At 39.9% G+C, this 27451-nt stretch overlaps 1 protein-coding gene across 6 annotated transcripts in view; it reads right to left on the bottom strand.

The window, feature by feature from the left end:
• dgkh (diacylglycerol kinase, eta) overlaps nucleotides 1–27451 on the bottom strand; it is a 75407-nt gene that overhangs the window by 12727 nt on the left and 35229 nt on the right. For all 6 annotated transcript variants that reach the window (XM_036565289.1, XM_036565297.1, XM_036565331.1 and 3 more), the window contains 18 exons: nucleotides 23764–23868; nucleotides 22495–22627; nucleotides 17525–17631; nucleotides 17237–17362; nucleotides 15445–15547; nucleotides 11407–11569; nucleotides 10805–10913; nucleotides 9889–10028; nucleotides 8228–8309; nucleotides 7982–8073; nucleotides 7791–7890; nucleotides 5437–5737; nucleotides 4423–4554; nucleotides 3189–3323; nucleotides 1042–1159; nucleotides 862–972; nucleotides 645–741; nucleotides 179–286 (listed from right to left, as the gene is read on the bottom strand). In XM_036565289.1, coding sequence (XP_036421182.1) covers nucleotides 179–286; nucleotides 645–741; nucleotides 862–972; nucleotides 1042–1159; nucleotides 3189–3323; nucleotides 4423–4554; nucleotides 5437–5737; nucleotides 7791–7890; nucleotides 7982–8073; nucleotides 8228–8309; nucleotides 9889–10028; nucleotides 10805–10913; nucleotides 11407–11569; nucleotides 15445–15547; nucleotides 17237–17362; nucleotides 17525–17631; nucleotides 22495–22627; nucleotides 23764–23868 — 2262 coding nt within the window. The remainder of the gene's footprint in view (nucleotides 1–178; nucleotides 287–644; nucleotides 742–861; nucleotides 973–1041; nucleotides 1160–3188; nucleotides 3324–4422; nucleotides 4555–5436; nucleotides 5738–7790; nucleotides 7891–7981; nucleotides 8074–8227; nucleotides 8310–9888; nucleotides 10029–10804; nucleotides 10914–11406; nucleotides 11570–15444; nucleotides 15548–17236; nucleotides 17363–17524; nucleotides 17632–22494; nucleotides 22628–23763; nucleotides 23869–27451) is intronic.

Below are 27451 nucleotides of genomic sequence, written 5' to 3'. Positions count from 1 at the left end.
TCCCAAGACTACATTTGAGCACTGTATATGAAAGATCCGATGAGCAATGGCAACACCAGAAATTAACTTTTCAGAGTAATTTTACCAAAGAGATAGGATCAAAGTCAGAATAACCAATGTTGAAAGATAAAATTAAGCACAGGTAGAGGAGAGATATGGGGCTACTAGGGTTACTCACATCATCCTCTTTGGTCCCGCCCCAGAAGTTGGTTCCTCCAGCATAGCTGGGGATATTCAGCACAGCGATCCCCTGGAGACTGGGGAGCGGGATGTACTGTCCGTCACACTGCAAAACCCATCACACAACAATGAGCTCAGAACTTCTCTTCAGAGCTCAAATGGGCAGTCGGCCATGAACAAACATGAGTGAATGACCCCTAACAATTCCCTTCTAAGCCATAAAAAGCCCATATCAAACAACTGCACAAAGTACGTCAAACAAGAATTAATGTTCTCTAGTAGATTCATTAGAGTACTTAAGTATCACTAATTTTAGTTTATGGTGTAATCATAATTACTTTAATTAGTTAATGACTGTATGTACTTTTTATAGGCGTCCACTGTGATACTAATTTATGCAGGGATCAGTTTGTACAGTGTGTATGTAAAGAGCTTGTAGCTAACTGATATCTTTGACGTTTTACCTCTAACTGCACTTTCTGCTCCAGGTTCTTGTAGGTTCTCTGCAGTAGCTCCTTAGTGCCTAAGACTCCATACCACATCATGTTCTTGGTGCGGCTCCTACCATAACATTATGGCACAACAAACACATGAAAATCAAGAAACTGCTACAAAAGTTTATGTAAATACCCTCAGAGAGATGTTAGTCAACTGTATCAAGTGTATAGCAGAGCACCTGACCTGCATTTCTCAGGATGCTCCTCACGTTTGTTATTGAACTCCAGTGAGATCTTAGCATCCAAGCCAATTCCAAAGTAGTTGTTCATGACACACTTCTCCAAATACCCCTCTCTATAAGAGAAGGCAAAAATAAGCAGGGTGTTCTTCATTGCATGACATAATATGTGAAAATGCTCTTACAGTGGATCCAGGTCAGGGTCAATGAAAGGTGTAGCTCCAAACGGGTCGATATTGGCAAGCAACATCTTACTTATGATTGAGCTTCCAGCTATGGAGGCAGCAAGTCCTGCACGCAAGCCTAAGGACAAACAGACAAACAGTGTTTCAGAGAAGGTTCAGTAAAGAACATTAAGCGAGTGTAATGGACCTGTATGTGCTGGAGCTGTGTTAAGACTCTTTATTTTGGAAAAATCCTGGGCCCCTATCCTAGAAAGCTAAACTATCCTCAGTTTTTTTTATTTAAAAGAGTTTGATGTGGTATGTAAATGCTGTTAAAGCTTAAGAACATACTGTTCATATACTGGTCCTTATAATGGAAACTGCAATACCAGTCTATTTTGAATTGTTCTTGTAATATTACAATAATTAATGGATTTACATATATTTATCTATTCAGCCTACAACCGCTTAACCCTGCCCCTTCACCCCAACGTTATAAGGAGTGCTTCCAAGTTGTAAGTACCACATTTTTGAAAGAGGCAATATAGAGGGTAGGACAGAGCAGGTTGGAAAATGGTCATAAAATGCATTATGCCATTTTTTGGTGCAGCTTCATTTCCAAAAAAGTTGAGACACTGTGAAAAATGTAAATGTGCAAATCATTTAAACCCTATATTTAACTGAAAATAGTACAAAGACAACATATCAAATGTTCAAACTGAGAGATGTTATTGTTTTTTGAAAACATATATGCCCAGTTTGAATTTGATGCCAGCAACACATTTCAAAAAAGTTGGGACAGGGTCATGTTTACCACTGTGCTACATCACCTCCTCTTTTGACAACACTCTGTAAGCTTTTGGAAACTGAGGAGACCATGTATGCTTGATGTAGGATTCCAGCTGCTCAACAGTTCTCCATTCTTGTATTTTTTGTTTCATAATGTGGCAGGTGTTTTCAGTGGTGACAGGCCTGGACTGCAGGCAGGTCAGTTCAGCACCTGGACTCTTTTACTATAGAGCCATGCTGTTGTAATACACATAGAATGTGCTTTGGCATTGAAATAAAAAAGAACCCCTCTGAAAAAGATGGAATTATATGTTGCTAAAAAACCTGCACCTATTGTTCTGCATTAATGGTGTCTTCACAGATGTGCAAGTCACCACACCATGTGCACTAATGCCCCATACCATCATGAAAACTAGCTTTTGAACTGTGCACTGATAATAAGCTGAGTGGTCTTTAACCCGGAGGACACAGTGTCCATGTTTTCCAAAAATAATTAAAAATTTTGATTCGCCAGACCACAGGACACTTTTCCACTTCCCCTCAGTTTTAAATGAGCTCAGGTGCAGAGAAGGCGGCAGTGTTTCTGGATCCTGTTTATATGTTTATGATTTCTTCTATGCTTGGTACAGTTTTAACTTGCATTTGTTGATGCATTGTGTGTTCACAGACAACGGTTGTTGGAAGTGTTCTTGAGCCCATGCAGTGATTTCCACTACAGAATCATGTCTATTTTTAATGCAGTACAACCTGAGGGCCTGAAGATCACAAACAACCAATACTGGTTTTCGGCCTTGTCCCTTGCATAGAGACACAGTCTTTTTCACAGAGCCCCTCCCATTCCTTACTTCTGAAAGACTTGGCCTTTTGGGATGCTCTTTTTATACCCATACCTTCATGTTACTGACCTGTTGCTAATTAACCTAAATAATTGTGAGATGTTCCACCAGGTGCTTTTTTAGCATTAAAAAACTTTACCAGTCTTTTGTTGGCCCTGTCTTGACTTTTTTGAAACGTGTTGATGGCATCAAATTAAAAATAGGCAAATATTTTTCAAAAAACAATAACATCTCATAAAAATTCTCAGTTTTAACATTTGATATTTCTTTGTACAATTTTGAAATTAAATCTAGGGTTTAAATGATTTGCACATCATTGCATTCTATTTTTTTTATTCACATTTTGCACAGTGTCCCATATTTTATGGAAATGGGGTTGTACATAACCCCACACAAAAGTGGACATAAAATAAATATATATATATATATATATATATATATAAAATATGAGACAAATTTAGGATATGCACCATTTAAATTAATATTTTATGTAACAGTAAATTCTTTCCATGGTCAAGTGGTTCAGTTTTATTGTCCTCATACCTGGGCAGATAATGCGTGTGTTTAGGACAGGCAGGTTCTCCTTGCTCGTGGTGAAAGGAGGGATAGAGAAGGAGCCACAGGACTGTGTGCTGCGACTCACACGTCTCTCTGTAGGTGAACAGGGTGACTTTGCCACTGCAGGAACAAAGAAACATGGCTTTAACATCTAAGGCACATCTGCAGGGAACGCAGAGTCACTGAATAATTTATCATGCAATGAGCAAAAAATGATACAAACTGCATCTCACTGCCCTCTCAGATGCTGTATCTCAACACAACTGAACACTGGAGAGTCATATGATAATGAAAGTGTTTTCCATGACAAATAACAAGACACCAAATAATGACATTCATGTCTTTGCAAGACTCTACAACTTCAGGACACTCATGGCAGCGGCATTCTTCCACGGCATGCTATCAAACAAAAATAGCCCTACGGAAGCTTAGTCACGGTCTGTAATCTTATTGAGTTTCAGGGTTATTTTTCAAAGCATCAAAACTAGTCTAACTCACATAAATAAAATCATAGCAATTAAATCACCAACCCTTCATATGAAGTCAAACAGCAAAAAGATATTGTACAGAAGTTAACAAACATCACACATCAAAGGCAACTAACAACAGCACAACAGCTGTGAGCCGGAGGAGCAACCAGGAACCCCGGGGGACTGAGCGGTCTAGAGAATACACACAGCCTTTCATTGTCTCCTGGACACATTCAAGCAGGAAGCTGACCTTTGTATAAACAGGAAGTACCACTGTCTAGCACACAATGACATACTCCCTATAGAGACAAATATCGCACATAGCCTGTGGAACACACACTTACAGATCATAAACACACATGCCTAAAGCCTGTAAACAGAGCACTTCAACTGTGAGGGGAGAAAGCAGAGTTACACAAAAGCAACTGCACAAGCAGTTTTTTAAAAAGACAAGACACCTTATTCCATATTTATATATCATAAACCTGCTAAAACAGGCTACATTAAGGAGAGTAAAACTATTATGCTCAAAACAAACGATCTATGACAAATAATCTGATTTCTTCACATTGGGTAACGATAATGCGAAGACATACTGTTCATAAGAGGCTGCAAACACTAGAGGGCAGCATCACTATCTGCTCAGAACATCAGTGACTGTTTAACCGAGGATTTTTTCGGTCTTAACTGGAACTATCAGTCAGATATCATGTGTATTGATAAGCCTGGGGGATGCAGGTCGCACTCACGGGGCAGAGCCTCCAGCTCTTTAGTGTCCTCATCCTTCTCATTGTCCTTGTTTTCATCCTCTGTGTCCTTTTTGAACTCGGCAGGAGACTGCAGGTCCTGCTCATCTGTATGGGCATTCTGTTCATCCACCACTACAAGACAGAAACAGCACACATTCACAAGGTCTTGGTGAAAGTGAATGCTTACAGCCTGTTGAACTGATAGTGTAATGACACAAAGTTGAAGAAATTATACATTACATGGGCCAAAATTTATGTGTGCCTATTCTTCACCACTGACTCGCTGCTCTTACTTTTCTTGGTCTGCTCAATGATCTGTTTCTTTCAAACGCAAAATATCACACTGGCATGTCTTCCTCCATTCATAATCATAATATCTGATATTTTTTCACTAATTTTTTTTTTTTCTTGGCCAAAAACTGAAAGCAGAAAACTATGATTTTTTTATGTAAGATGCTTATCATCCTGGGCCACTGGACGATAAGCCAGTGGGGGTACTGGAGCCTATCCAAGCGCTGGAAATTTTTATTTTTATTTTTATTTATTTTTTTAGTTTTTGTACCATTTCAAAATTTATATTATTTTGGTTTTCATGTATGCTTTTGAAATAAACTTCATACAAAAAACCACAAGGTAATTAAAAAAACACTTATAGTACTGAAAAATTAGTTCTGTCAATGACGTGTTGCTCAAAGTTACCAAGAGCTTAGAAGTTACAGGGTGCTGCACAAGTTGGCAGTGTTGTGTGAAGGTATCAGCAGTGTCTTTTTAATCACTTGTTTTGAATTAATCACTCATTTTTTAATCACTCATTTTGAATTAAATCTAACAATTTGTTGACTTCTACATTTTAGCAGTTGGTTAAATTAAAAAAAAATTAAAACCTTTACGGTTAAAACCTCTTGGTGTTTTCATTTTAGCCAAATACCAAAAGAGTCATTTTTAGAGATTTTTGGTAAAGTGGCCAAAATTTCTGTGTGCCTATTTTTCACCACTCTGACTTGCTGTTCTTACTTTTCTCGGCCTGCTCGATGATCTGTCGGACTGCTTTCTTCAGGCTGTTTGCACGGAGCATGAGCTGCTCCCTCGGCCTGAAGAGCTTGTTTGGAGAGTCTTTCTCCGTCACGTTCTCTTCCAGCTTCTCCTTCAGCTCCGTCAGTGACTCCTCGCTCAGGTCCTCCTCCTCCGGCAGCTCCTCCTCCTCCAGCTCCTCCTCTACAATAGGGGGGGTGGTGAGAGAAGGAGGCCTCATGGCCTGGGCCTCCATGTTCAGTGTCTGCAGCAGCAGGTCCAGCTTTTCATTCAGGATTCCACACTGTGACAGGAGAGAATAAAAGTGTTTAGCATGCAGCTGAATAAAAGGCTTACAGTGTACAGCAAAGCCTTCTTTCATCTCAAAAGTAGCTACAGTTAGAAGTAGTAACAGTTAGAAGGAGTTTGAAACAACAGGTAGGTCAGTACATGGGAAAACCTTCTGAAAGGACTTCTTCAAAAAAGTCTCTAATAGCAAAACTGAGGGCTATGATGATCATAGTGCAAGTGCAAAAGCACAGCGTAGTATTTTTGTGTTGGTTGGCATGGATGTTAACCTGGCGCAGAGCAGCACAACTGTAAATTGTAAAAAGGGGTTTGGTTACAATGAATACATTATCAGCAGGCATGGTTTTGGTGGTTGATATCTATCAAAACAAGTCTTCTCATTCCCTTTACCAGCAGAGTGTGCATGTTCCTAATGACAGGATACCACCACCTTCACAGAAAAGGGATGCATTCTATTACTTTTATTACAAATAACTGAGTTTCTCTTTATCTACCTTGTTTGGGGTTGACCTTTTGAACCTTGTCTTTAGTTTGGTTCATTTTGACAAGTGTGAACATTCCACTCATACTTGGGTCTGTATCAAAGAACTGAGCCGTGGTCCACCAAAAATCACAGGTTTCTGTCTGCTTCCAAGTGAACCCTGCTTCAGTTTGCTGCTGGTGGGAATGTTTTGTACGATGGTCGACCCCAAACAAGGGAATTTAACATCAGAGAACGCTTTCTGATTCTTTTAGCAGCACATCAGCTCTGTACTGTCCACATAATCTGCCTGTTTTAACATTTACTTTTTACGAACAAGCTGCTGCTAATAACAACAGCTGAGCAATAAAGCAACAGCAAAGATAAGTGTTTGATTTTGGTCCATGTATTGCGGAACATATGTTTTTCCAAGCATAAATTCGAATGGACAAACCAGGCATAAAGACATCAAGGAAGGTTTATTATTATTGCTTTGACTGTGACACACAGAGACGTTAACTGCCTCTATTTTCTAATTTTTTATTTTCATGGTGGCAAATGTGGGAGTAACAGAGCTTTTGTCTCCCTACAAAACTTCTGACCATTAAACAAAACACTCTCATGTGTAATTTGGTGTCTTTAGCCGTTACAGTGTGAAAACAAACTGAAAAAAGATACAACGTCCCAAAATGCTTTACCAAATAAACTAGGTGTAAAAACAACCTTACTCTCTCTCTGACTTAAGAGGTCAACTTCTACCTGGTGTTATTCAAATAGTATTCTCAATGTCCTTATTAGCCTTATTATAATATTCATTCCATTGTAACTCAATAACTATATCGAACAGCATTGCTTAATAGACTAAACAGTAATTAAACTACTCCCCACTTCACACAATGCTCTACCACTTCAGTTTTATCATTTTCCTATCCATTATAATTACATCCAAAAAACTTTTAATTTTTAAAAGGAAAAAAAACTTTCTGCATTTTACTGTACTTATGTGTATGCTATAGTGCTACGTTTGTACAAACCCATTTCCAAAAAACGGGACGCTTTTAACTGAAAATAGTACAAAGACATCTACAGCCCTCTGGCTGCACTGCATTAAAAAACAGACACAATTCTGTAGAGGAAATCACTGCATGGCCTCAGGATCATTTCTCAAAACTAGTGTCATCCACACAAAATTCATTTGGCGCACTATGAAATGAAAAATACGACAAAGGAGTCCCCGAACTGTTGAGCAGCTAAAATCCTATATCAAGAAAGAATTTTTCTTTCAAAACTACAGCAGTTTCCAAACGCTTACAGAGTGTTGTTAAAAGAACAGGTGATGCAACACAGTGGTAAACATGCCCCTATCCCAACTTTTTTGAAATGTGTTGCTGGCATCAAATTCAAAATGAGCACATATTGCTCAAAAAGCAATATGTTGTCTTTGTACTATTTTCAACTATTCAGTTATTTTTCTTTCTTTATGAAAAGCACATTCAAAACACTCACATTCAGTCATAGATATTTCAAATTCTCCCACAAAAGTGATACTCATGCAGGAGAGAGCAGTGTTAGTGCCGTGTGAGCTTACTTTCAGGGCCATGCTGTCAGCCTCCTCTGTGTTTTCTGTGCTCTTTTCGTAGGACTTCCCCACTTTGGCTACAAAGTCTTTCACTGTTTCACACAGGATCCTGGTAGAGATTGAAAAAGAAAGATTGTTTTTCTCCCTTTAGCTCTGTGAGCAGAACACAAAGGTAGACTGTACAGCACAGGCAGACTCACTTCGCTGAGGATATGACCACAGAGTGCTGATCTGAGTTGAGGATCTTTGTGAGATGAGCAGCGACTGAGTCCTCATAATCTGTGATCTGAAACTAAAGCCACACAGCAGTGTCACAACACAGGCACATTATCCAAGAGTTTAAAGACAGAACTGAATGGCTGAATAAATTAATGTTTACTGTAAGCCCTGATAGGATTCAATGGAAGCTGTGTGTGGACGTTGTTGTGTGTTTCTGGAGCAAGTACCTGGCAGTCCTCTGCCTCCTCAGGTGTGGCAGGGCAGCTGTGTTTTGGAGGTATTTTAATCTCATACGTCATTATACTCCACCTGTGAAGAGCAGAGAGCAGCTGCGCACTCAGCCAGAGCTGCTAAAAACACACGCATGACAGAACAGCTATGTGGAGTCAGCCCAGCATCCTGCTCGCTCAATTGACTTTTCCTGCAAACATTTCATTTGGGTTTGCAACAGAAAGTGTCTCCTGGGACTTAAAGCTGCACTGTGTAATTGTACAGTATGTCAGAAGAAATGCCACAGTTCCAGTGTGGTTATAAACTTTGCACAGAACACTACTGATAACATCAATACATATCCAAACAGGCTGCAAAACGGCAGCCACACTGCCTGTTAGAAGTCTGGGGACACTGCCTTCTTTTGAAATTTTTCAAGTAACATCTGACTGTCGCTTTTCAATGAAGTAATAAAAAGATAACCTGCAATGGTTTTGCTAACTTAAAACAGCTATTTACTAATAATTTTGCTATACTTTGCAACTCTCAGCTTTATTTTGAAATGTCTTTCCTGCTATAAAGAATAAACCTTATTTGAATAAATATTTGCCAGTAACTACTTTTAAAGGCATGTACTTTTTTTTCTTCCTCAAACGTACTTTAAATACGTGATTGTTTTGAGTGCTGATTAGTGCTGACAACTGGGTATAAAATGTGTGGGGTATGACTTTATACACAAGCTAGCACTTTTGTCAGGTAGTTTGTAAACACTGTTGAAGTGTCAGAATGTCCATATATGAAAACTGAGCCGGAAAATGCTCATTTGGAATTCATTGTTTTAGCGATGTCACAAAAACCAAAGTATTTATCCTCCTATTCAAGCCCCACCCATTTACATGAAAGTTAAAAGGAGCGTTTCAGTCCAGATTGCCTTTTGAACAAGGCACAATACAAGGCAGCCAATCAGTACAGAGCTGATTCAAGGGGATAAAGAGATGCTGGAAAAAATGAACTAAAACTGTTTTTTGGTACATAAAACCACACAAACATCATAAGTGGACCTCAGGGATTTTCAAAAATTGCAGCAATTGCACATTGTGGTATGCAAAAAGGTTCCACCAAATGTCACTGGATGGTACTATTCAACTTTGACACTATTATATAACAACACCAGCTACTCATAATGTAATTTACTACTGCAAAAACAGCTTAACCACCACACTGGACAAAGCTTGCTGGGTTGTGTGAGGTTTTTTGGTGAGGGTGCCAGTCTTATGATGTTTAGTGTGGAGCAGTGTTAGCTGGCATCTAGCAAAATTCATATTTTGACTTTTTAACAACCTTGTAATTCTGAGGATCCAGTGACATTCAGAGGGCAAGTGTACACAGGACAAAAGCTAGGTGTTCCCAAACGTTTGACAGGCAGTGTAAATACAGCCCTTTATAGAAGAAGCATGAAGAATAATGAGCTGTACTGTGGCCCACATGCCTGCATCAGATAAAACCCTTCTCAATGAAGCGCTATTTTCCCTGCAAATCCACTGTCTTGACAAAGTCATTTTGTTCTACCTTATTTATCTACAACCATCACAGAGCAAACATTAACCTTAAGACATATCAGGATGTGCGCTGGGTTTGCTTCATTTCTGCAGCTCAGTGTATGAAGAGGCCTCCTTACCTGTCCAGCATTTTGGTGCTGGCCCGCTCCAGTTTAGCCAGTATCTGAGGAAGCTGCGTGTCGTCATCACACGATGGTCCCCAGCCGAGCACCCGCGCCAGATCGTTGCCCGTGCCCAGAGGCAGCACGCCCAGCTGACACTGCCAACAACAGCATACACCCTCAGCACACTGCTTTCCCTTTCTTACAGGCCAGTTGTGCCGTTCACTTACAGGCCTCAGTAACCCCTAGAGATCACTGTTATACCAGCATAAATAAAAGCATGAGGTAGTTTTAGTTTTGTTACTTCTCACTTAAACAAGCAAAGGAACTAAAATTTGATGTTGATGAAAAATTATTGTTTTGCTGAAAGAAAACACTTGAACTCTACTACATAATATTGACATAACCATGTCATATGTCATGTTCTATAATAAGTCATCATGACAGATTTAGTTCAGTAATATAACAGTGCCATATTACCATCACTGGCCACTGCTGTGACAGATGACATAACGTTTGAGGTCATGACGGCTTCTGTCACATGCTCATTTTCACAGTGCACTCTAGTCAGTTGTCATTATGTCTAACATCATGTCATCAGTCATTAGAAATTAGTAATGGTAATATGACACTGTTATATATGGTAACATGACCTATGTTTATAGCATCGTTATGTCAATGTTGTGGATACAAAATTTGTGATGTGTAAGTATTTAAATTTCATAATTTTATCTCTGCAAGATGGGTACCTTTGTCATTTATTTAATTTAAATTACTTATTTTTCAACACAAACGTATGCATTATGTGTACTAAAAACTGGTTTCTTTTATTGCATTGTGAAAGAGAAAAAACACTTTTTTCTTTAAATGACAGCAATAACTCTAGACCTCTAAGGGTTAATAGTGTAACGAGGAACGCATGCTGTAGAATTACCTGCTTGTGAAGATTCAGTTTATCTATTTCAGACAGGACCCAGCCCACACTGCCATCTCCACCACAAACGAGGATTCGAAAGTTATCAAACTTCTGAAATAAACGCAGCCTGCAAAGTAGATGAGAAAGAATGAAGAAATCAAATCAAGTGTCACATGACTTTGGACAACTGACTCAATAAGAACTGTGAGGTCTGCATAAGAGTCTATGGTTCTTCTTGGTCAGCACAGTTAGTTCCAATCCACAGATTCCAAAATAGAGCCAGTCACCAACTGAGCAACTCCTACTAAGTCTAATGTCTAATAATTCATATATATATATATATATATATATATATATATATATATATATATATATATATCAGTATTATATAAGTAAGTGCAGGGGTAACCAATCTACTTTCTAAAGTATTTAGTTCCAACTTACATCAAACTTGCTGCCTACCCCCTTTACCTAACACTGCATCTGATCCAGCCAATCAAGGACTTCTGAAGATGTTAATTAGCTGGAGCAAGTGTGGTAGATTGTGATTGGAACTAGACTCTGCAGGAGGGTAGAGCTCCAGGACCAGGGTTGGAGACCACTGCTTTAGTGTGACTCACCCTAAATGAGGTCCACCATTGATGAGGTCAAAGACCTGAGCCGGGTTGAGCAGCTGTTTGAAGCGGCGCAGGAATTTCACTCCTTGATTGTCTCCACTTTTGGAATTGACAAACACTAGGAGTGGGCTGGCACATGATGGGGGGCAGGTGGCTTTCCAAAAACCTGTCCAAAAATAGGACACAGAAATAGACTAATGAGTTTACACTTACAAACCAGAAGATTCTTTTTTTGTTGTTGCCTGGAAACACTGAAATATTTTCGCAAGTATGAATCACTGCAAGAAAAAAAAAACTTTTTTTCACTTTTACACGTTGAAGGAGGGAATTAAGAGTTATGCAACTGCAGTGACTAACAGCATCTTTAAAAAAAGAAGTCTGAGTCACTTCTCTGAGAGCACGTGTGAATGCTAATTGACATTTCCCTTCCACCGAGGGCCACAGCTCTAATGTTAGGTGCAGGCGAGGCACCGGGTGAGGACACAGCCTGCTCATTTTCAATTAGCATGTTACACACACACACACACCAACAGTGAATTTCAATAAATAAAGACCTAATTGAGAATAAAATACATCATCAAATCTGAATGGGGTAAAGTGGTGTTACACCATTTTTTCTAAATTTCTAAGTAATTAAACAGTTAAGATGAAACACATGAAATGCTAATGAATATGCTGCCTGATGCCTGAGACATAGCTTTCAGATTAGCCTTTGGCCTAAAATGTTTTTAATCTATTCGAGGTGGAGTGGCACATGCAGGCGACTATATGACAAAATAGTACCCAAAGATAACTTATTTTTCACATTTACAATTGTTTTACCATTATCAACATTACATATAAACATAAAACATATAACTCAGAAGACAATGCTGGTTCACTGGTGTAAATAAATAAATATATAAATATGTTTGCAAAGACATTGTGACTTATGGTTCCTATCACTACCCCTGTAAATTACACCACTGTAAAGACCATCAAGTGCATAGATTTCTATACAATACACCATTTCTTTGTTTACATTTAAACCACTGAATTGCGCAAAATAATCTGCAAAAGAAAACAGCTGTATTCCCCTTTAAAAGATACCATATGGCAGCTATGAAGGCAATCAACAACAACTAATTCTCTGAACTACAAAGGAAAAAAACATATTGATATCAAAAACACAGTGTGGATTACTAGAATCAGAATCAGGCTTTATTGGCCAAAATGCATATTTATGATGATGATTTATGATTAGAGTCATTTGTGCACTTAATCATCAAGCACATGATTTTTAGTTACTCCAGAGCCCCCCTGTGTATGTGTATCTGTGTTAGAGCAGGGCTGAGTGAGCTGCACTCTGCTGTTTCAGCCTCTTTCAGCGTGATCACGTGCTGGCAGCATGTGCGCTAAAGCAGCATCTGAGCAGGCCAGCTTCTACAGGCAATTGCCCACTGTGTTCATGACATTCATCACAGGCCTGATCTAGATGGATGTCAACGTCTCCTTGCATGACTGTGTTTGAATGCGTGGGCGTGTGTGCACATGCATGTAAAATGTATCCGTGTCGGTGCACAGTGATGTGACTACGTTCTAGCTGTACATGCTGATGCTGTGGGTAGATGTGAGTGGGTGGATGTATGTGGCTTGGCTTGCTGTGGGGGTGACAGTGGACCCTTGGGGGTTTGGTCCACTCCCTCCGCTCTGTCTCTGCCTCTTTTCCTCTCTTTTTGTCCCTCCTCCCTCTTTCAGCTGAAAGAGATTGAGTCACGAAGCTGCAGCACGTGCCAACGGCAGCCCGCAGCCAATTAAGACACAGCTCTGAGGTGGGGGTTCCCTTGCACGTGAGGCATTGAGGACAGAGGCGAGGCTGCTGGAGGAATCTCCTGCTTTAAACCACATTTACTCAAACACACATCCCCCTGCCTGAGCATCTTATTTTCATTACAATCTCGCAATCAGTCAATTCTACTGGTGCTGTTTTCATTCTTGGGATTCAATCAGCTAATTACTGGGCCCACAAAGCAATCCAATAATGTATTGTTATTGGACTATTACATCACACCATTGATTTCCACTGCATTTACGTCTGGACCCCAACTAATCTTTCCTTCTGTTTCACGCTCCTCCAATGAAAGTGAGAAGCTCTGAACACTGAAGTCTCCTTCATGAGGCTTTGAGGCCAGATCAACAGAGGATGTCCTTAATGATTACATGGGTCTGATTGCACGCACATGCTAAAGTGAAAGAACCTACTCCAACCTCACAGCACACCACGCTAATAATAGAATGTCAGAGGACCGGCTGGGAGTCAATCTGCTCCAAATAACAATTTTATTTAGCCATCAATAAAGAGCAGCATGCAATTTCCTGGAAAACACACCTTCAGTAGCATATGTGCTAAGATGAGCTGGTTGAGCAAACAGTTGACTCTCCACAGCAGGTTAATAATGCAGAGAGAAAGAGAGAGAGAGAGAGAGAGAGGGAGAGAGAGAGACAAAGAAAGAAAGAAAGAAAGAAAGAAAAACAGAAAAAAACACTGGAGAGAGAGGAGACAGAAAAACTAGAGCAAAAATGTGAGATGGAGAGAGAAAATGAAGGACAGAAAGAAAGTGAAAAAGAGAAAGAGAGAGAAACAAAGAAAGGGAAAGAAAGAAAAAGGAAAGAATGAAAGAAAAAGAATGACAGGGAAAAGAGATAGAGAGAGAAAGAGGGGAAAAACAAAGAAAGTAAGATATAAAGAAAATAGAGACAGAGATTGAAAGCTAGCGAGAGAGAGAAACAGTAGAGAGAGAGAGTGTGTGTGTGTGTGTGAGTGTGTGTGTGAGAGAGAGAGAGAGAGAGAGAGAGAGAGAGAGAGAAGAGGAAAAAAGCCACTGTTTGCTTTCATCTTGAATGTTCCGTGCTCTTGGTCTACCAGGGGCTGTTGTGTTTACATGCGCAGAGGACAATTTGCTCGGAGGAAAAGTGACTTTCCACGAGGCGCTGGCACATGACTGCTCACTCGGGGGCTATGTAAAGGGACATCTCAATGCAGCATGTGCTGCTGAGACTCAGAGCAGCCAGAGAGCACATTCTCCTCCTCCACCATCAAATCACAACAGGTCAGAAGGCCAGCAGAAGAAACATTACTCTTTCTGTAGTGAAGACGATTAGCAAACCAAATGAGCTCCATCTCCTCCATAAACACACACACACACAAATGCACAAGCACACCCAATCACAGCCCATCAGTGACCCCTCTTCTCCAATTACTGTCAATCAGACCTCAAACTGCTGTGAGGGTCACAGGTCCACAGTCAATTTTGTTTACGCTTTATGGAAAGAATGCATTTGTCATCATTATTTTAAAAAAAAGAAATCATTCATCTACAATACTGTGTAGAAATCAGTGTGCAGAGACCACTCTTCATTTTTTTTTTTATTTCCAGTGAAAATGGCCATTAAGTACAAATGATTCATTTTTCAGGATATTTCTGCCTTGTGTAAAGCAGGGAAACATCAAAGGAAACTAAGTGCAAAAACAGGAGTTACTAAACTGGAGTAATGACTAAAAGAAATAGAGAAAACAATCCTAGTATCCGTGCAAAACCTGGTAGAACATCAAAACTGTCACCATCAGATAAACAGTACTTTCATCTTTGAGAGAGAGGAGAAAATCAAGCTTCACTCTTGCTTCACGGCTGAAAACAGGTCCAAAGGAGTTTCTGTCCGTCCTTCCACTGTGAGAAGACAATTCAACACCGTAAGTCTAAAAAGATGTGTAGCTGCCGAGAAGCCCTTACTGAGAAAAGGAAATTGGCAAAACAAAAAAAATAAGAAATGATCTCAACTTTGGAGGCGTGGGATGAATAGCCTACGCTTAATGGCTGTTTTGACTGGAAATTAAATGAAGGGGGGTCTCCAACTTTTGCACAGTACTTTAATACAACACCAAGAACAGAGTTTTCAGTTATAGACACTGACAGTGTTCCATTTCTGAATTATAGTGATGAGAAAAAAGAAAATTCTCTCTGGACTCAAGATAAGACACAGTGCGGTAATTAAGAGGCCTACCGTCTGAGTCAATACTGTTGAGGGCAGTGGGGGGGATGATGGACACTTTGCACTGGCCCAGAGGACACTTTCGGGGGTAGATGTCCATGCAGGCTGTGTGCACCTGTTAAAGCAAAGACAAACTCTGAGCTTCAAAAATACAACTCACCTAGAAATGTCACTCAAATAATTGCTATCTGCTATATTGCTAACTGCTATCCCTAATGCCTTTAACCATTTAAGGTCAAAACGACTTTTCTGTATTTGTTCTAGCATTCAATGTTGATAATATCTCAGTGTTGTCATTTTATTTATTAGATACTGAAAGAACATGATCTAACAAAGTCAAGTTTTGTTTATGTTTTTGTTTCAAAAACAAACATTATGAGCAGGAAAAAACATATGAATAAGAATATACATGCTTTTCATTTCTACTCTCATTAAACCCACCAATAATTAGCACTTTACAATCCAAATTCCATTCTGAATGTGCTTGCTTGCTCTCTCAGAAAGTGCTTCCAACAATAAAAAGTAACACAAAGATGCCTTATGATTGAGAACACAGTAGCACTCAGAAAGCTCTACTTCCACATCCTGATCCATTTTACTATGCGCAACTTGGTCATACACATGCTTTAATGACTGGAAGCAGATTTTAATGTGTAAAATGGATTTCTCTGAAAACACAGCTGGAAAGGGGTTATGTTTGACAGAGTTAAACCGGAGAAGTTGCAGTTATTGTCGGCAAAACAAAAGTATACTAACAAAAGTATTTGAAGTATTTGAATCAATTATGAACAACAAGAGATCCAGCCGTCAAGAAATACGACACAGATCAGCACTCGGCAGAACAAGGATGAAGAAGCTTGAAAATATCTTCAAATGTGTTGATTCGAACCTACAGACAAAGAACTTTCCAGGCTGTGGTATTTTGTGCTGTTTTTTGTGTGTGAGAGTTGAAAAATAAAAAGGTGGGACAGAAAAATATGGGCGACACGGTGGCGCAGTGGGTAGCGCTGTCGCCTCACAGCAAGAATGGCCTGGGTTCGATTCCCGGCCGGGTGACCAGGGTCCTTTCTGTGTGGAGTTTGCATGTTCTCCCCATGTCTGCGTGGGTTTCCTCCGGGTACTCCGGTTTCCTCCCACAGTCCAAAGACATGCAGTCAGGCCAACTGGACGTGCTAAATTGCCCCTAGGTGTGAGTGAGTGTGTGAATGTGTATGTCTGTCTGTCTGCCCTGCCATGGACTGGCGTCCTGTCCAGGGTGTATCCTGCCTTCCGCCCAATGACAGCTGGGATAGGCTCCAGCGACCCAGAAGGATAAGCGGTTTAGATGATGATGGATGGGTGGACAGAAAAATAGTGACATCTTTGGTGTTGGTGAACACTTTTGAGAGTACTTTATACAGCAAAAAAAACAAAAAAAAACAAATGAATGGATTCTGGACCAAATCAAGCCTCATCTCTTCCTCGAAGCACAGACAGCCGAAATGAATCTCTTATTTTGGACACATTATGAGATGAACAAATTCTTAGGAAAAGATAATAATGCTTGGAACAGCTGAAGGCATAAGGGAAGAAGCAGCAACGACCAGCAACAAGACGGATGAAAACAATCAGAGGAATCATGAACAAGCCATTAAGAAGACTCTATCAGAAGGCAGGACATTCTGGAGAAACACTAATCATATGGTCACCAGGAGACGGAACTTGACAGCATATACTAATAATATAACTACACGACAGTAATACCTCTCATGAAAAGGAAGTGGTTTGTGCTATCGCAGAGATTTCTGTGATATGAAGTTCTTACCATAGCTTTGCACCATAGACAGCGCCAGTCTTGCAGGCGCAGCACGCTGCCACACGTTTTGTCACACACAGCACACTTGGCACTGACTGGCAGGTTGCCTTCCAGCCACTGATGCGGCATTGCAATCTACGGAACAAAAAACAGACCCTGAATTATAGCAGATGAGTGAGTGTGCCTTCTGACGATTCTCTCTATAATATCCTCTCCTTTCTTCTCCCTCTCCTGTAGCTTCTTTCCTTCCTTTACAGACTGTCTCTTTGAAGAAAATGGCTTGGTGGTAATACTCACCCCATCTTCATCTTCTATGATGTCCTTCCCAATAGAGGCTAGGGTGGTCCATTTACAGTTGTTAGTGGCCCTGACGGCACACCTTTTGTGGGCTTTAAATTTGCACACTGCAAAAAAAGAACAAAACATTCTTGAGTCCCTCTGGTCAGAAGCCCAGGAATATCTTCACTACACAGAGTTCATTCTTTCCATAAGACAGAAAAAATAATCCAAGGACTCAATTAAAAAAAGAGAGATTTAAACCAAATAATAGTAATGAAATGACCCAGCCTGAACTGGATGAAAGTCAAGTAGAAGTGTAAAAGTCAATTCTCACAAACTGCGGCGACAGACAAAAGTTCAAGCAATCACACTGCGCACACACTCACACTGCACGCTCTGTCCCGCTGCCCACACCAGTGGTGTGGGTGAGGTCCAATAAGCTAATGGCTGGCAGCGCTTTGCTGATTTCCTTGGCTAAATTGCATTGCAGGTTTAATCAGATTAAGAGTGTTCATCTTGCTGTGTCCACAATGAGAATTAAGTGGCTGATTGATTGGCTTACATCCTCCATGGTATCACTGCTAGCCCCACACCCACACACACAAACACAAACTGCACACTAAGCCATTTTCCAGCACACACACATCATAATCAATGCAGATATATCTACCCCTTGCTAAGCAGCACACTGTAAAGCTGCATGCTGGTTTCAATACCTGGCTTTTAAAGAAAGTGGGGCTCAGTGCACAACACCAGGATCATATTGCACTGAGAAAGGTAATGCATTGAACTAACTTGACTCAAATGTGTACATTTCCACTTCCACAACACTGTTGTGTAATAGATTTTATTCATGTGAAACTTTCTTCAGCATGAAGGGAACAGTATATGTTTGTCAACTGAACCATTCCTCAACACAACTGTTGCGTTACTGCCAGTGCATTTTTTAGTATAAACTACACAATTTTGGGGGGTGAAATCTAGAGAAATCCTCCAAACTTTGTGTGCAAACCCATTATTTTCTTATATTTTCCCTGCCATATCTTTGATGTCATAAAAAAACATAATAACTCTGTTTACTTGTTGCTTATTATTTTTTACAACATCTGAAATTTTTTTTGGCTGATCTGTGTAGTAATATTATGATGTAAATAACATCAGCCAGGTAAATGCCCTCAGGCCACATTTGATGCTGCTACTACACCTATAACAAAATATGCTAAATAGCCAGTTGCCTTTTTCAGTGTAGCACTTTACTGATCAATGTCAAATAGGCCACTGATTTTTTGTTTAAGAACTGATGAATGTTTGACCCATTAGAGAGCAAATCATGTCATTAATATTGCAAATCCGTCTAATAGAAATGTGTTCATTAACCCCACACAATGTGAGCTTAAGGTAAAACAAAGAAAAAAAACAAAAAAAAAACAAAAACAAACAAAAGGCTAATAAAAATCAGACAACCAAAAAAAAAGTCGGACATTGGCCATCTGTCAATTTTTCTGTAAAGAAATCCGAATTGGCCATAAAAAAAAGTCATGATCTGTGCATCCTTATGGAGTTACATTAATAGATCCTGGGATTTTGCTCTTGATCTTCTCCTTTAAAGTTTAAGGCATTTTCTTACTAAGCTTTCTCATGAAATTGCTGTAGGGGTATATACACATTCGGTCCACGATTTGATGGAGTGGCTGCTGAAATGGAGTGGCTGCTGATTGTTTGCGAACTTTGGTGCTCAGTCAATGGAATTTAATTTGATGCCATAATTAATAGAATGTCCAATCTCCATGATGTGCATCTCATATTTTTGCATATCACAATGCCACAATGTACTGTTACACTGTTACTCTGCTGGATTTGCGGCGACACTGTTAATGACGCTCTTGTTGTAATGTTTCCCTTATTATCTCAATACAGCTCCATCACATCTCCTTGTTTCCTTCCTGAGTGATGCGAGACCAATGCAGAACAGGTGTGCAGTGGTGATTGCGGAAAAGGGAGCAGACCGAGCGGAACATGCTGCATGCACCAAGAGATTTCACTCTCTGCTCCGCTCTCTCTCAATAATAGATGAGACACATCTATTGAAACTAAAGTCTCTGATGTGAAGCCATGGAAAGCCCTCTCTTAGCAGAGCCACATTAGCAATAACCAATGTTTCATCTCTCTACAGCTCTGCACTTCAACTGCAATCTGAGCTGATGTTCTCCCCAAACATTCTCCATGCCTCTGAAAACAATGCTCCAATCAATAAGACTAATGTCATTCTCGGAGCTGTTAGCAAACCATTTATGGACCGTTCCGTAATGCTGAGTGAATACAAGACTGTACGCGATGCGCAGCTAATGGACAGGATGTCTCTGTCAAATTAGAGAGTGAGAAATATCGAGTCTGCCTCTTTTGTCGGGGCCCATGTCGCACATCAATTTTTATTGATCGGCTGGTGCAGGAAATCGAAGGGAAATATAAGCAGCAATGATCGCTCTAAACTCTCCAGCTTCTCCAGCCACTCAGAGCACCGTGTAAACGGGCCTTCCTCACCCGGCTTTAAAGGATCTTCCTCATACTCCTTCAGGTCACCCCCTTCAAGGGCAGGGAACTGCAAAGTTTGCTCCAAAAAGTAGCTTACTTTGCTACAAAAAGAGTCTATGCAGAAGATAAGGTCCTGATGCAGTGGCAGGTTCCACAAGCAAACAGCAACTATTAACAAGCTATGTTAAAAAAAAACAAAACAACCTTGACTGAATAGTAAAGCGAATGAAAAAGTAAGTATATATTACAACACAATTCTGTCTTTCATTTGGAAATGACACATTAAAATCAACTAAATTAAATACATTACGTCTTCAGAGCAGAATGCACTGTTATCTGAAGGCTCCTTCAGACAGATATGCAACGGCATCTCCAATATGACCCAAAAGCAGCTCTAAGCAGTAGCGATATTAACGAGATGGTCAGACAACTGAAATAAGATCATCTCCTCACAGTGAGACATAATTAATACTCTCGAGGACTCGCCGCATGAGCACCACACACAGCACTGAAGAGAGTCCCTTAATCACCATTCTGCAGAGCATGGAGTGGCCAGCCCAGTCCACATCTCCATTTTTCTCCGTGTTGATTAAGAATAACTCATTAGCGATGAATTATAGTTGTTTGGCAAAGTGAAGCTAGGTGCTTTCTCATATATTTTATCAAAAGCATTCAGGCCTTTATTTCAGAGTCAGAAACCCAGAAAGTTATAGGCTGAACAGTTTAAAACGCTGCATTCAAGATGTGTGGAAAACCAGTAAATTCCCAATTGGCATCGTAATAATGAGGTCCGAATGTTTACGTGCTTCAAAGTTGGAAGTAAGGTTTTAACACGCTTTACCCAATGTCTAATGAATGCAATAAGTTTCCAGATGAGCAAAAATAGACTCTTGCCGGAATTAAACCCTGTTGATTATTGGTCACAGCGAATGAGTGTGAAGCTATTCCTGGTTTTTGCAAGAACCAGTGACAAGCAGAGGTGTTTAATGAGCACCATCTGCATATCTCCGAGACTAATTAGCACTATCTTTCCACATGAGTTCAGCCCATTAACATAATGCATGATACTGGAAAGGGTATTTTTAGGGTGAGTGCTTTAACTTGCCAGCAGCTTCTTTGGGGTACTTTCATTGTGTATCATGATGCAGACACAGAGATAATAGTCTCATGTGCGCACACAAATGGAGACACACAATCAGTGAAGCTTCACCATTGCTAATGATCACTCTCCTTTTTCTCTGCCTGCAGCATGTTCTCTTCTCAGTATGTGCTGCTGGGGGTGGGCAACATCAGCTCAAATTTCTATCACAATAATTTCCAATCTTCAGGCAATAATGATGTTATATATCTATTCATGTCCAAAAAGAAATAAAAAATAAACCGTACTGTGCAAAAGTCAGAGACCACCCATTATTTATTTAATTTTCAATCAATTCATTTGTCTAAAAAAGGAGAACGTCCAAGGAAAAGAAAAGACGTTGAACTGGAGTTTGAAAAATTATTAAGAGAACTGTGGAAGACCTGGTAGATAAACAGCACTTAAAGCTTTCCACTTAAGAGCTCTACTCTTGCTTCAGATTTGAAAAAATCCACAGGTGGTTCTGTCCATCCTTCCACTATTAAAAAAACAACTCAGTGCTATGAGTCTGAAAGGATGTGTAGCTGTCAAGAAGCTGTTACCGAGAAAAGCAAACAGACAAAAAGAACAAAGAAGCTGCTGGTGTTCTCAGAACAATGAACTGGCCACCCCAGAGCCCAGACCTCAACATCACAGAATGTGTTTGGATTACTTTTTGGGATTGTGAAAAGTCGACAATGCAACCAACTTCTGGGACTGAACTCTGGAAGTGTGGAAGAACATTCCTACATATTTCTTCTAAAAGAAAGCACGTCTCCTAAAAATAATGGAAACTGTAATGAAGGCAAAGTGAAAACACTGAAAATGCAAAAATTGATAAACTTAATTTTTGAGATTTATAAATGTTCTCTTAACAGAAAATTACATATAATGTTCTCTTCTTTTTTTCTGATGCTAAAAAATTAATATATATTGAATATTTTTTGTTTAATTAACAATAACCGTTCTTGCTCATGTTTACTTTGTCTTAGGGGGTATGGCTTTTTGTTGTTTGTTTTGGTAATCATGGTATCCACATCATGAGATGACGACATGGTATTCACTTTAAAGCCAGCACGACTCTCACCCCTAGTTTCTACCGCATTCTCTCTCTCACATTAAGCTTAACTGCGGATGCGGACTGAGCTAATGCGGCCAAACCCTCGCACTTCTCAGGAGAGACTGTGAGCGCCAAACCACAGCAGGGAGGCATCAGTAAAATATGGCATCCATAATTAAAGAGGCATTAGCATACAGAGAGATGAGAGAGATGGAAAAAGGAAAGGGCAGAGTGGAGAGAAACTGGATAGAGAGTTAGTGAGAAATTGATGGCACTTACCTTCACACGAGAGGCCATGAGAAGTGACCCCTGAGAGGCTGTCCCGGCAGACGTTGCAGAAGGTGGGGCGAGCGTGGGAGCAGGCATACCAGTTGTGCATCCCTGAGAAATGTTCCACATTAAACTGTGCCGTCTAGCAAAGGAGAAGTTAAGACAAATTGGCAGAACCAGGATAAGACTTTTTCGGAGCCCCTGGAAAGAAAGGCACTTTATAACACAAAGGCGAGCAAACTGTTTTTAATCAAGGCATTCTTCCAGACGCTGCACTCAACCCGTGTGCTGTAACGCACTGTACAGCCCCATCAGTGTGAGATGCAGAATTCCATACAGAGCAGTACCACACCATATGCTCCTACGCAGTGTGAGCATGTTCACCACACGCTTCCCTCTTCTACAGTAAAATCCACCAATCAGGCACAATCAAATCAGCCACTGGGAACAGTGCGTTTCAGAGGTACAATCTCAGACCGTTCAAGCAAAGATCTTCCACAGGTAGGACTGTTGGGATTAATCTTAATGACACTATGGATCTGTAATGTAACTTCATTAGCACAATCAATGAAGGGAACAGTTTGTGCCCCACTTGGCAGATGTGTGGGTGCGGGGTGCAGGCAGAGCAGGGGCTCAGGGTGTGGTATTGCAGAGCATCAGACCTTATGTAATCTTTTTCTTGCCCTTCTTTTTAAAGGCAATACATTTTCGCTTTTACTACTACAGAGTCAACAAAGATGTTTCGTTTATCATTTATATACATTTACATAATTAAACTCAAGTCATGCTAAAGGACTTTACGGAAACATACTTTATTCTCATTTTAATGGTAAAATCACTTCTACGACTACATAATTGACCATATAAATACAATTTTCCTCATTTCAGTATCTATTATCACCACCAGCACTATTAACAATGATTACACACAGTTTAGGAGAAAAGAAGTGAGAGTGAAAAAGAACAATATCTATGAGCATTTACATAACATGCCGTAAAAAAAAAACATGCCGTGTAGTATTCCCACAGTTCACTAATGGTAAATGGTGATTCTATGGCATGCTCAATGGTCTACAAGCAGAAAAAAAGCATATAAAAGAAACAAACTCAGCAATGTAATATCACGGCACACATGCACAGTAATATACAGTAAGTCATTTGAAAAAGCTTTGTTTCAGTTTACTACTATCCAAGTTCACGACTCACATCACATCAAGATCAACACCACTGCATGACAAAACGCATGACATATGCAGTAAAGAGAGATCCATGCCTTACCTCGTAATGCTCTCTAGACTGAACCGATTTCAAAGAACTGATCCAGTCCTCCATCTCTTTTCTGTTCTCCGCGCACAGGATGAGTCTTCGAAACGGAGTAATTACCTACGAGGAGAGATAGAGAGACAGAGAGATCCAGGGAGATGAACCTGGCTGGCTGCCCGCCTCTCTCAGAGTGAGGCTGAGGACGAGTGCCCTCTTCTTAAAGCTGAGAGTCAGGACATCCCCCTTCCCAACCCCCCACCCCACACCACACCTCCCTCCAACTCTGCTCTGCCTCTCCTCAGCACTGCACTGCTAGCCCAGCTTGAGTGAGATCCAGGCTGACAGGCGGAGCGCCTCGGAAAATGCTAAAAGCCTGTTTCATAACAGAGGCAGCCTCCGCACTATCGCTCCAGGAGCAGACTACCTCTGTGCTTTTAATACTCGCATTATTTATTGATCACAAGCGTCTTCAGCATCCCCTTCCACTTACGGGTGGCCGAGGAGCAGCATGCCAGCCTCAAGACTGCCAGCGTGTGCTTACACACCCAGCCCACGGGGTCATGCATGAGACAAGAATACGCACTGTTCTCAGAGTTTACTACCATTATCTACACCACAACAAGAGTGCTTCTATAACATAATCTATACCATAACAACAAGGCTTCTATAACATAATCTACAACACAACAGCAGTGATTCTATAACACAATGTATACCACAACAGTAGTGCTACTATAACATAATCTAGAACACAAAAGCAGTGTTTCTGTAACCTAATCTAACACCAGTTCTACAACCGTTTCCAAAAAAGTTGAGACACTATGCAAATTGTAAATAAAAACAGAATGCAATGATGTGTAAAGTATTTAAATCCTATATTCAACTGAAAGTAGTACAAAGACAACATAAAATGTTAAATAAAAAATTTAATTTTATTGCTTTTTAAAAAATGTATGACCATTTTGAATTTGATGACAGCAACACATTTAAAAAAGGTTGGGACACGTTTCATGTGGCAAAAGTTTTCAGTGGGTGGCAGGTCTTGACTTCCGTCAGACCAGATTAGCACCCAGACACAGGTGTCCATGATTTCCAAAAAGATTTTCAAATTCTGATTTGTCAGACAATAGGACAATTTTCCACTTCACCTCAATCCATCTTAAACAAGCTTGGGCCCAGAGAAGGCGTCTGCGTTTCTGGATCCTGTTTATATACATTTTCTTTAACTTGCATTTGTGGATACAGTGATGAAGTGTTCACAGACAATGGTTTTTGGAAGTGTTCCTAAACCCATGCAGTGACTTCCACTACAGAATCATGTCCATTTTTAATGCAGTGAGGGCCCAAAAGTCATGGTCATTCAATACTGGTTTTTGACTTGGTCCCTTGCATACAGAGATTTCTTCAGATTCTCTGAATCTTTTAATTATATTATGTACTGTAGACGATAAAAGTCCCCACATTTTTTGCTGTTTTTACATTGGGAAATGTTATTCTTGAATTGTTGCAATATTTACTTGTGCAGGCTTACACAGACTGGTGAACCCCTCTTCATCTTTACTTCTGAAAGACACAGACTCTCTGGGATGCTCGTTTCATATCATGTTACTGACTTGTTGCCAATTAGCCTAATTAGTTGTGAGGTGTTTATTTTAGCATTACACAACTTTACCAGTTTTTTGTTGCCCCTGTCTGAACTTTTTTAAAACGTGTTGCTGGCATCAAATTTAAAATGGGCATATATTTTTCAAAAAACAAGTTTCAACATTTTTTCAACTTTTTGCTTCAGGTTTTATTTGCATTTAGCACAGCATCCGAACTTTTTTGGAAAATGAGTTTTAAAGCATAATCTATACCACAACAGCAGTGCTTCTATAACATAATGTATCCCACAAGAGCAATTCTTCTATAACACAATGTATTTTACCCCAGTGGTACTTCTCTAATAAATTTCGGTTTCTGTCAGGAATTTTCAGTTTGTTGCATCAGCACCTGGAACATAAATCAATTTTACATTGATTACGTTACCTCTCTAATATTAACAGCATTTAAACTGCAATACATACTGCAATGAAAGTCAGGTGCCCTCTCTGCCAATAACAAAACGAGACTTTTTATGGCATCTTGATGGCCTCTTTTGATAAGCCAATTATGACCAATTATCTCCATGTATGAAAGTAAAGTGCAACTAGACAGTAGAGTGCAATCACTTTGCTCTCTAAAGCAAGATCTGTTGTGCCAACACAAGTCAACATTATCTCTCAGGGAGCTTTTACTGCACATTGACAGCTCTTCATAAAATATCCCTGAATTGTTCTTGACATAGGCTTCATTCAGGATCAACAGCTGGTATCACAGTTACTCCCCTGGAACAACTGTCAATCCTAACCAATTCAAAAGAGTTGGGGAAAGGGTTTAATTTATAACAGCAGTAATAGACTTGCACTGTTCGCATACACAGTACACAACTGATAAAACCCATCTGCTCATAATAGAAGTGCCTCAATCATAAGTTGTTTCATGCATTTTCTTAAAATTAGCCATCAGCCATAACCATCTGGCACAACAAGAGAATAAATTGCTTAGTGATTAGTCTTTGCTATTGCTGTTGCAGAACTGTCAGTGACACTGGCTAGAAGATTGCTGCATTTATGACCAAACTGAACCTCAAATGTTACATAACCTAAACAAATGAATTCTCTCTTGCACAGAAAATTTCCCATTACTGCTACTGATTTGTGTGTGCACTTTTGCATTGGCCTTGGTATGTGGCTCATGAGGTACATTAGAGCAAGAAGGAGGCAGAGTGGAGCAGATAAGGAGTGGAGCATCACAGACCACAACAGCGCTTCTAAAACATAATCTATACCAAGCAGCACGTCTACAACACAATCTGTACTAAAACAGCAGTATGTCTATTCCATAATTTGTACCACAATAGCAGTGCTTCTATAATGTAATATACACCAAAGCAACAGCATGTCTATTACATAATCTATACTCCAGCAACAGTGATACTATAACATAATCTACACCTCAACAGCAGTGCTTCTATAAGACATGCTGTACTGCAACAGCAGCACTTCTATAACAATCTTTATATATCAACAGCAGTGCTTCTACAGTATAATCTATACATCAGCAGTGATTATATAACATAATACATACCACACACAGCATACAACACAGCAATGCTTCTATAACATGATTTATACCTCAACAGCAGTACTTCTGTAACACAAACTATACCTCAACAGCAGTACTTCTTTAACAATCTGTAAATCCACCACAGTGCTTCTGCAACATAATCTGTACATCAGCAGTGATTACATAACATAATATATACCTCAACGCAGCAGTGCTTCTATGACATAATCTGTACCTCAACAGCAGCACTTCTTTAACAATCTATACAATTAACAGTAGTGCACTATAATATATACCTCAACAACAGTGCTTTTATAACAATCTATACCTCAACAGCAGTGATTCTGTAACACAATCTATACCTTAACAGCAGTACTTTTGTAATACAATCTGCACCTCAACAGCAGTACATCTATTACAATCTACATATATCAACAGCAGTGATCCTGTAAGTGTGCTTTTATATGACAGCAGTGCATTTACAACATAATCTATACCACAACAGCAATGCTTTTGTATCATAATCTACACCTCAACAGAAGTGCTTCTTTAACAT

This window comes from Colossoma macropomum, unplaced genomic scaffold (genome assembly GCF_904425465.1).
Source record: "Colossoma macropomum unplaced genomic scaffold, Colossoma_macropomum, whole genome shotgun sequence".
Lineage (NCBI taxonomy): Eukaryota > Metazoa > Chordata > Actinopteri > Characiformes > Serrasalmidae > Colossoma > Colossoma macropomum.
The sequence above is the reverse complement of the archived record's forward strand: the minus strand, read 5'-3'. Positions and strand labels throughout refer to the sequence as shown.